General features: G+C 44.1%; 1 protein-coding gene across 1 annotated transcript; it reads right to left on the bottom strand.

Annotated features, from left to right (window-relative positions):
- Window positions 1-653: 653 nt before the first annotated feature.
- Window positions 654-7,150, bottom strand: INHA (inhibin subunit alpha). The gene is made up of 2 exons (XM_073545506.1): window positions 6,114-7,150; window positions 654-2,972 (listed from the first exon to the last, which is right to left on the bottom strand). Exons 1-2 carry the CDS (start codon window positions 6,394-6,396, stop codon window positions 2,068-2,070), a joined length of 1,188 nt encoding a protein of 395 aa, XP_073401607.1. The 5' UTR covers window positions 6,397-7,150; the 3' UTR covers window positions 654-2,067.
- Between the last annotated feature and the right edge of the window lie 3,977 nt (window positions 7,151-11,127).

Below are 11,127 nucleotides of genomic sequence, written 5' to 3'. Positions count from 1 at the left end.
CTGATAGGAAAACTTAATTCTGTAGTTTACTGCTTCTTGCCTCCTTGAGAATTGAGGAATTTTAATAAGGGCATGTTCACACTGCATCTTTTTTTGGTGTATTTTGAGCAGCTTTGCTCCCAGAAAAAGCACTTAAAAAAATGCTCAAAAAAAAATCATCCTATTTGTTTCCATGGAAAAAAATGACTTGCGGTTCATATTTTCAGGCTTTTAAAAGCTGCAGACTTGGAAAGATGCAAAACAATTAAAAGAAATGACATGTCCCTTCTCCAGAAGGTTTCCACTAAGAAAACGTTCCATACTGAAAAAAGAAGGCAGTGGGAAGGCTTGAGCTTTTTGTAAGCATTTTCCTCTTAAATAACCTGAGCATTTAACTCCCTGCTTAATGGATTTTTTTTAAAAAGTCAGAAGAGCCCCAAAGAAGAGAAGCCCAAAAACTCTGAAAAATCCTTACCCAAATAGACTGGTGGAAAAAACATCAATAAAACTCTTTGTCAAAAACACTAACATTAGTTGTCTCCTGAATGAAAAACAGATGTTTTTGACCACCATAGAAAGATGCAGTGTGAACATACCCTGAGGTCATTTGCACCGTTGCTTGTTTTGATCAATATTTTTTCAATTGTAGCCATTTATGAAGAAGACACAACCTATGACATTGCAGCGCAAATGTATTAAGTTTTTAGCAACAGATTGTGTTTTTGTTTTTTTTGTCTTCAAAAAGCCGCAATTAATTTTGCATATATATATCTACATAAAAATTTGCAACTTTTTGCTATTTTACTCTGCACTTGCTACTTTCAGAAAGTTGTTAGGAAAGCAGTCATGGTTAGCTATGCAAATAAGGTTTGTTAGATTCATGAATTGCAAAAACTTGAAAAAAATGCAATTTATACTTCATTAGAGGGAGGTGTAAAAGGGTTGAAGTGTCACTAGATAGAAATGTGTCAAATTTCTCAAAAATTGTTCAACACTTTGAAGAATTTGACACAAATAGCTAATGAACTTCCAAGCAAAACAGACTTTAACATTTCCCCATTATGATGAAGTCCCACTTTTGTTCTTGGGGCTCATACTCACATGCGAGAAACTCGGACGAGTCTTGCACATCAATACCCGGCACAGCCGCCGCCGCCGCCACTCGGACCGGAGCGTTCAGCTGCATAGAAATACAGGTATTGACGTGCGAGACTCGTCCGAGTTTCTCGCATGTGAGTATGAGCCCTTAGTTTTTGCAGTTACGGATCGGATTCATTGCAGCAACCTTTGGCCAAAAGTTTATGGAGTTTTTTAGGAGATTTCTGGAATGGATTCTATCAAAAATCCTGCTCAAAAACACTTGGAAAAGTTTACCTATTCATTTCTATTTGAGATCGACGTTTTCTGTTCGTATGAGGAGTGTTTTGAGCTTTAATTTTTTTAATGTAGAGGTTTTGAAAACATCTGGTAAAAAAAAAAAAAAATAAAGTTTATGTTTTTCTTTGACACCAATCCTGAAGATAACCTCTACATGATAGGCGCTGTCCAATCAAAGGGCTGCAAAGAACAATTTAGGAAAAAAAAAAATTTTTTTCCAAAACTCTTCAATACCTTTTCAATGCCACGTCAAAGAATTAAGAAGCGTTTCTTGGAATGGTTTCAGCTAGAGAAACTCATCATTTTTCAAAGACTCAAGAAGTCCATGTGAACATAGTTGTAGAAAACGTGTCTTTTTATGTTAGTTACCTACAAAGTTTTGATTTTTACTAGCAGATACAGTCAGTGATTCATCATGTAACCGAGAACATACAGACAGACCATGTGGCAGTTTTTGCTGCTTTAGCCCTGGTTTGGCCCCACACTCTTTCCTTGTCAAGCAAGTGGGTAGGGAATGGGATTAATGGTCCTGGAGGGATTAACAAACACAAGGCTCTTCTGTCTTGAATGCTAAACCTCAACACCATAACATTTTGATCTTTGCCCTCTTTTCTACCTACATCTGACCTAACCATACTACAACATAGAGGAAGAACATAGTTGCGTAATCTTATGTAACGACTGGGAGTTCTCTATTTTAGAGATTTGGGTTCAGCTACAGGCGCAGTCTTGGGTCAGCAGGTTTGGCACCGTTTCATATCGGAAGGAGAATCCACCATCTGTGGTGGTGGTGACTCTCAAAGGCTTCATGGTGCTGGGTAGTGCTGCACAACAGTTCCCCCAGTGTAGAGCTGTACTTAGACCATGGTTTGGGGAACAAGTCCCATGGCAGTAGTGGAACTGGAAGCTTCCAGGATGGACAATCCACTGGTTCCAACCCAACTCTTCAAAGGATATGTTGAGTGATCCACGATGACATTGAGTACTGTCTGCTCCAGGTGCTGGAGGTCTCTGCAGAAGCTCCAGAGCAGATGGGGACCATGGAACTCCTGACCTCCGACCACGCTGGCTAGGGTGGGTGCTGTACATGAGGAAGGGTGTATGTTCAGGCTGCTCAGAACAAGGACATGTGGGACAATGGACTAACAGAACAAAAAGACTGCTTGTGACATAGTTCAAGAAAGCAGGAGCCAGATGAAAGACTGTCCAGTCATCTAGCTTCTCTACTTTGGATGTGGCTACAGTGACCGGCTTCTGCTGTGACAGTACCTGTATGTCCACTACATGATGTAGTGTCTCCTCCTTAGTGATACTATTGACAGGTGAGACAGAATCCTCTTTATCACCCACATTCTCATCTCTGAGGGTTGTAGCCTCCTGGAATGATACTTCTGTCACTATAGTTGGTGGCTCTGTTGTCTGGACACTTGCATCTTCTGTGGACAGGTTCTCGTACCAGGTGAAGTTGGCTATCGGAGACTCTCCGGTGAAAAACCAGAATTGCACAGAGGAGACTCGACGACTCAAGATGTGCGGAGACGGACGGAAGATGTAGGTGAAACTGTTGCCTTCTTCTGCCATTGGGGCATCAAGAGATGGAGTCTCACAAAGAATATCTGCAAGAAGGTCATATGTCATAGCAGTCATAAAATCATGTAAAAAAAGCAAACTAAAGGTCCTAACACACAACCATATTAAAGCACCCAGTTTTCAGCCTTCCTCATCCTATTACCCTGTGAAATATAGAAGGACAAACAAAATAAAAATACTAGTAATAATAGTGGAGGAAGGGTCGTTCATAGATGGAGAACTTAGCCGCTTTCTGGATGTGATCAAAGGTAGAGCGTGAGAGACCCTGCACTACACATGGAGGCCAGGTAGAGAGTGACAGACTCACGCTACAATTGGAGGATAGGTAGAGCGTGAGAGACCCCACACTGTCTACACTTGGAGGACAAAGTGACAAATCGCCCACTAGACTTAGAAGACGGAGAGTGATAAACCCTGCACTGCACAGACCCCAAACTACACATGGAGGACAGGCAGAGAGTGAGAGACTCTGCACTACACTTGGAGGACAGGTAGAGAGTGACATATCCTGCACTACACATGGAGGACGTAGAGAGTGACAGATCTTGCACTACACATGGAGGACAGGCAGAGAGTGACTGACCCTGCACTACACATGGAGGACAGGTAGAGCGTGACAGATCCTGTACTACGCATGGAGGACAGGTAGAGAGTGACAGACCCCATACTTCACATAGAGCATACGTAGAGAGTGACAGACTCCACACTACACATGAAGGACAGGTAGAGAGTGACAGATCCTGCACTACACATGGAGGACGTAGAGAGTGACAGATCTTGCACTACACATGGAGGACAGGCAGAGAGTGACTGACCCTGCACTACACATGGAGGACAGGTAGAGCGTGACAGATCCTGTACTACGCATGGAGGACAGGTAGAGAGTGACAGACCCCATAATTCACATAGAGCATACGTAGAGAGTGACAGACTCCACACTACACATGAAGGACAGGTAGAGAGTGACAGATCCTGCACTACACATGGAGGACGTAGAGAGTGACAGATCTTGCACTACACATGGAGGACAGGTAGAAAGTGACAGATCCTGCACTACACATTGAAGACAGGTAGAGGGTGACAGATTTTGCAATACACATGCAGGACAAGTAGGGAGTGACAGACCTTGCACTGCACATGGAGGACAGGTAGAGAGTGACAGACCCCACACTACACATGGGGGACAGGTAAAGAGTGACAGACTCTGCACTACACATGGAGGACAGGTAGAAAATGACAGACCTCGCACTGCAGATGGAAGACAGGTAGTGGGTGACAGATTCTGCAATACACATGGGGGACAAGTAGGGAGTGACAGACCCCGCACTACACATGGAAGACAGGTAGTGAGTGACAGACCCCAGACTACACGTGGAGGACAGGTAGTGAGTGACAGATCCTGCGCTACACATGGAGGACAGATAGAGGGTGACAAATCCTGCAATACACATGGAGCACAGGTAGTGAGTGACAGACCCCACACTATGCATGGAGGACAGGTAGTGAGTGACAGATCCCACACTACGCATGGAGGACAGGTAGTGAGTGACAGATCCTGCGCTACAGCTGAGGACAGAGAGAGGGTGACAAATCCTGCAATACACATGGAGCACAGGTAGAGAGTGACAGATCCTGCACTGCACATGGAGGACAGGTAGTGGGTGACAGATTCTGCAATACACATGGAGGACAGGTAGGGAGTGACAGACCCCGCACTACTCATGGCGGACAGGCATAGGCTTCAGATCTGACTGACTAATTACTTGTAATTTTATAATAATATTACAACAAATAACATTTGTATTGTGAGAAAAGTACAATACAAACACAAATATCTGTTGGTTTTGTAATATTATTTTAGAATTAAAACAGTAACAAGCCAATCAGATTCAGACCTAATTGTGCCTTAATTTAATATGTGACTGCTTCCTATAAATCCTCTGGAAATTATATGGCATATTCCATCGTATGTCGGCACCACATGCAGTGTCTACAGCTCTGTGCCCGGCTTCTGCTGCCATAAGTCTCTGGTCATGGGAACCTCTGCCACTTCTTCATAGGCCGGGGTCACACTTGTGAGAAACTCGCACGAGTCTCGCGTCTCAATACCCGGCACTGCCTCTGGCACTCGGGATCGGAGTGTGCGGCTGCATGTACAGTATTTCTATGGAGCTAAGCGCTCTGGTCCGAGTGCCGGCGGCAGTGCCGGATATTGAGACCCGAGACTCGTGCAAGTTTCTCGCAAGTGTGACCCCGGCCATAGTCTGTGAATAGTGCACACGGTAGAGATGATGTGACACCAACTGGCAGCTGGAGAGAACTACACCCAATGCAACACTTCACCGGACTGGGGCACTCACTATTCGCTCTTTAGTCAAGTCCGTTTTTTTGCAAATTCTAAAATATCCCACAAAACCTTCCGCATACCTGAATTATCTAAACTTGTAGCTCCATCACCCGAGAGGTCATACTGGGTCCATTATTGGGCATGTTAGCAAATTTTGTGCAAAATATTTTATTTACTCGCAGAATAGATTGCTGGTGCCCCTTGATCGTGCCCCACTAGGACCTCCATCACAGTATATTGTAAGAAATCTGTCCACAATGTAGACAGATGTCTTCATATTTTCCTTAAACTGGCATCTAAAGATTCAGCAGAGACCCAAAATCTCCCTCTGACGGAAGCTGAGATATGTGGAGCTGTTTGTCCTTACATTGAGTAATGGACGATAAATTCTATATTTCATTCTTTAACCCTGAAGAATTACCTTTTTATTAGCAATATAGGACATAGGAGAGGTGATATACTTTATATCCACCATTACCAAAGAGCGTGGGGCTCCTGGGCAATAATGGTCGTGACCACCTTGCCAGCCACCATGGTTGCAATACATTTGAGTTACGTTATAGCAAGAAGGGGTTGAACTTTTAAATATTTCTTTAAAAAATCAGCACCGCTCACACTTACAGGTTATGTGTGGTGCTAGAGCTCAGCTTAATTCTATTAACATGGTGCTGAGCTGCAATACTAGATACAACCTGTAGATGGGTGTGGCGCTGTTTTTAGAAAAAAAAAAGCAGCCATGGTTCCCTATTTCTAGAAAACCCCTTAAATTCAGATGGTCACTGGCCTTTGGATAACGCCCCAATATCCAAAATGTTCTCACCTGATGATGGGAAGAGAATGACCTGAGACATGTCCTCCAGTCCATGTCTTCTCGTGTGGCTGTGCCTCTTGCGTAGAATCCTCTCCTCAAACTTGAAGGGTCCATTTGGGTTTGGAGATGGAGCTATAGATGAGGCCGTGGTTGGCGGAGGAGACCCCAGTGCCTCCACAATCCTCGTCTTCACCTTGTCCAGGATAACCTGGCGGTCGGCCTCAGGCATCTCACAGCCTTGGCTTATCTCGGTGACCATCATGGCCAAGTAGACGACAAACACGAGAGCCATTGACGAGTCAAGAGTGAACCAGATATTAGGAAGCAATGTGGTCTCTGTATGTCTCTTGTAGGAGTTATCACTGGAACTGTCCCCAGCTGTCTCGCCTCACGTGTCTCGGTTCTGTCCTGGCGCTGGATATGTCTTCTCTCCTGACTCCCTTGGACTGTGATACATGGACTGAAGCTGACTGTCTCCAGAAGTGCCTGCTCCCTGCGGATGTCTCAGCATACTCTGTCCTTCTGCATGTTATCAAAGTTGGCAGAGAGAAAGTACTGGGCACAGAGGAAACTATCTGTAACAGACGCCTGGAATGTATTGTTTGCCCCAGAGATAATGCAATCGGACCACCCCAACCAGCCGTTTCACATGGGAACAATCCCCCCTCCTCCCAAAAAAACCTTGAGCCCAGTAACAGCGACAAATGTTTTATTATTTTATACATATGGATTATAATAGGGACAATCAGCTACAACCAATGAAAAGAGAAGCAATTTGTAGTTCTGCTGAGTAGAGTGCCCTCTACAGTACAGTGTAATTATAGGAAAACTACCACCTTGGGTATATATGGCGTATTCACAGCATTCAGGATCAGTGATCCCCATCTGATTGCTCCTGAAGCTGCAATCTCCAGACACTTCAATAGTCTTTAAATCTTCTTTTTCCTGATAGATTAAAGCCGTCCACCTATCCGAAATTTATATTATTTCCCCTTTCATTTAAAAAGTAATTCCTCCTCTAAGATATGATAAATGGCTGTAGTTTGGGTAAGGTACTGTATCTGAAATCAACGAGGCTCAGACTGGTGCTCTGCTCCATCATACTTTAAACTGCAGCTGTCCTTGTTTAGCTTATGTACAAGAACAAACTTAAAGGAGTTGCACCTTTTGTAACCGGTTGCTACATTACCCTAATGTTGAAGGGACTTGGACACTCTGCTCGGGCCACCCACCCTAGTGTGGTGAAGATGGTGGGTCTCAAGACTGGACAGGGACAAGGACGGAGCAACTAAAACTCAGTTCTGGCCCACAGCAAACACAAACACGTGTGTTCTGGCCCCACTTTATGCGCACTTTCAATGTTCTCACCCTGCTGACCTGTCTGCGCTGCAGCGTCACTTCTGCCTTCCTGCTCACCGGCTGATATGCGACATACCAACAAGGTGGATCTCCACCATGCATATGCTGGAGAGACGCACGAGCAGCAGTAGGCAAGAGAGGAGCTTCAGCTGCTGCACCAAGGGTGATTCACTCTACAGAACAATGCCACTTCACCACCTATGTGTGGGCCTCCATGCGGGACGTGTGTGCCGTGTTGCTCTGCTTCGAATATTCAACCAATATGGCCAACACTGATGACACCATCATGAGTGTTACTATACCACTTCTAAGCCTGCTGGAGAAAACCATTCACGCCGTGATGGATGAGGTGGTGGCACAGGATGAAGAGGAGCAAGGCCAAATCACACCGTCATCAGGCGGGTCGTCCACACATGGCTCTGACGGTGGGTTAGGAGAATGATTATGATGCTGAGGACCAGGAGTAACAGCCGTGTTCACAGCAGATGGCACTCAGATCAGCTCAAGGGCATTACTGGAGCGTGGCTGGGGGGGATACAGAGTATTCAGACTATATACCTCCCACCGAGGACAGCTTGTCGTTGCCTCTGGGCAGCCTGGCGCACATGAGCCAATACATGCTGCTGTGCCTGCAGAATGACTGTCAAGTTGCCCATATTGTTACCAGTGCTGGGTGGCTACCCTGATGGATCCCTGCTATAAGGACAACGTACCATCATTGCATCCGTCACTGGAGCAAGATTGCAAAATGTCTGAATACAAGCGATACTACTTACAGAATTCCCTCCTGACAGAGGAGGCTCAGCGGAACAACACGGAAGAGGAGGAAGTTGCCAGCACAGCTGGGGCACCGCCAGCACCTCGGAAGGCAGGGTTAGCATGATCAAAATGTGGAAAAACTTTATGAGCACGTCACAATACACAATATCCGGCACCGTCATGTAATAGGGTCCTTATTAGCAGGAGCAGTGTGACAAAAACATGGAGAAGTAGCTGTCCACACGTCTCTACGTACTAACTGATGGGTCTGCTCCATTTAACTTCTGGGTCTTCAAATTGGACACATTGCCTGAGCTTGCCCTTTATGCCTTGGAGGTGCTGGCCTGCCCTGCAGCAAGTGTACTGTCGGAACGTGTTTTTAGCATGGCAGTGGGTGTGATCACAGCCAACATGGGTAAGCAATCATTCCTTAAAATGAACCAGGCGTGGATCCAACAGGACTTGTTCATAGCTTTGGATGACTAGACAACTATAACAGCCGCACCCGGCCAGTCTTCAACTCTATTTGCCATTTGTGTGATTTGTGTGCCGCCTCTTCCCCCTACACCACCACGTTCACCTCCTCCTCCAGTTAGACCTCCGCCCCCTGGTTGTAGCTTGTTAGTTTATTTTGGGTTCAGTTTATATTCTTTGAAGTCAGTTCCCTTTAAAAAAATAAACACAAAACAATAAACAAACTGTGCTGGATTACTGCTCCCTTGCCACTACCACATATACCGCCATGTCCACCTCTTCCTCCATTCAACCTACGCCTCATGGTTTTAGATACCTAGTTTTAATTTGATTAAATCAAGGTTGCTATAAGTCAGTTCCATAAATAAATAAATAAATAAATAAATAAAAAATGGAAAAAAAATATAAAACTATCAAAAAAATACAAAAACAGCAATAACTAAAAAAAATTAGAGTGTTGGATTACTCCTCCCTTGCCTTTTCCAACCACACTGCCACGTTCACCTCTTCCTCCACTTGGACCTATGCCTCCTGGTTCTAGATTGCTAGTTTTAGTTTTGTAAATTCAAGGTTGTTTAAAGTCAGTTTTATATAAAAAATAAAAAAAATATAAAAATATAAAAACAATGAAAAAAATAGTGTTGGTTTACGCCTCCCTTGATTATTTATTTTTCTCTTTTATATAGTGCCATTAATTCCGCCATGCTTTACAGACATTATCATCACTGTCCCCATAGGGGCTCAAAATCTAAATTCCCTGTCGGTATGTCTTTGTAGGGTGGAAGAAAAAAAAAGAGGAAATCCATGAAAACACAGGGAGAACATACAAACTCCTTGCAGATGTTGTCCTTGGTGGGATTTGAACCCAGGACTCCAGTGCTAACCACTGAGCCACCGTGCTGCCTGTCCTCTTCCTCCTATACCGCCAACGCCACTAATTACACCGCCTCTACTGGGACCTGTTCCTTCTGGGAACTAGATTCTTATTTTCTATCTCTGCTCTGCTTATCAGTTTTTGTGTGTGCTCAGTTTTCCAGAAACTCTGTGTGCACTCTGCCCCCGTGTCTGTGATAGTACCAGCTTCTCCGGGGGTACTGCGCCCCATGCTCTGTGGGTGAGATTTGTATCTGGACTGACTGTAGCAAGCCTCTATCTGTGTGAGGGAACTCTTAACATTTTTATGATATTCATTGACTTCGTATTTTACCATGATTGTTTTGGTGACAGAACCTCTTTAAATCATTTCTTTATCCACATTTTTTGCAGGGGAATTGTCCTGCTCTTACCCCCATTTTGCTTCCTTTTGCAGACCCCTGGCCCTTACTCCGACCTTTTTACAGCCATTTTACAGCACTGAAGTTCGGGTCCTCATTCATTAATAAGGGGTTTGGGGTCAAGTTCGGGTCCCGGACGGGGCTTTCCAAAGAGTGAGGCGTTACAGGAGACCTTACAGCAGCATGTCTGAGCCTGCATTGAGCTCCTCTTCCTTCCAGCTCCCTTCTACATAGATGTTCAAAAGCACCAAATGTCATCTCTTATCTGAGGGATAGGAAAAGCTGTGTTCACTGAAGACAGATTTTACCAGTTAGGTAAAAGTGCAGCTGGAGAAAGAGGCATTTTTTTCTGATAAGATATACTGTATACTGTATTATAAGGATTCTCAGTTTCTTATCTTAACATTTACTATTGTTTTCCAAAAAAATAAAAAAATAAAAATTAGGATGATGGTTACACTATAAAATTAAACATACCGGTAATCCATGATTATATATTACTAACAACTAAACTGCTACAGAAAAAAAGCTGCACATAAAGTGAGGGGACTGGACCGCTAAGAGAGTTTTCTGCAGTATTTCACTATATACATATACAGTTGTGGCCAAAAGTATTGACACCCCTGCAATTCTGTCAGATAATACTCAGTTTCTTCCTGAAAATGATTGCAAACACAAATTCTTTGGTATTATTATCTTCATTTAATTTGTCTTAAATGAAAAAACACAAAAGAGAATGAAGCAAAAAGCAAAACATTGATCACTTCACACAAAACTCCAAAAATGGGCCAGACAAAAGTATTGGCACCCTCAGCCTAATACTTGGTTGCACAACCTTTAGCCAAAATAACTGCGACCAACCGCTTCCGTTAACCATCAATGAGTTTCTTACAATGCTCTGCTGGAATTTTAGACCATTCTTCTTTGGCAAACTACTCCAGGTCCCTGATATTAGAAGGGTGCCTTCTCCAAACTGCCATTTTTAGATCTCTCCACAGGTGTTCTATGGGATTCAGGTCTGGACTCATTGCTGGCCACCTTAGAAGTCTCCAGTGCTTTCTCTCAAACCATTTTCTAGTGCTTTTTGAAGTGTGTTTTGGGTCATTGTCCTGCTGGAAGACCCATGACCTCTGAGGGAGACCCAGCTTTCTCACACT

The sequence above is a fragment of the Dendrobates tinctorius genome, unplaced genomic scaffold, assembly GCF_039654945.1.
Source record: "Dendrobates tinctorius isolate UK_male_01 unplaced genomic scaffold, ASM3965494v1 ptg000143l, whole genome shotgun sequence".
Lineage (NCBI taxonomy): Eukaryota > Metazoa > Chordata > Amphibia > Anura > Dendrobatidae > Dendrobates > Dendrobates tinctorius.
Note: the sequence above shows the minus strand (reverse complement) of the source record. Positions and strands in the feature narration are given on the sequence as shown.

What these genes read in the sequence shown, in the direction of transcription:
- INHA (XM_073545506.1), bottom strand. Translation starts at nt 6,396, where the DNA reads ATGGCTCTCGTGTTTGTCGTCTACTTGGCCATGATGGTCACCGAGATA. An exon ending in CATTCTCTTCCCATCATCAG is followed by an intron (nt 2,973 to 6,113) that starts GTGAGAACATTT and finishes ACCTTCTTGCAG; the next exon opens with ATATTCTTTGTGAGACTCCA.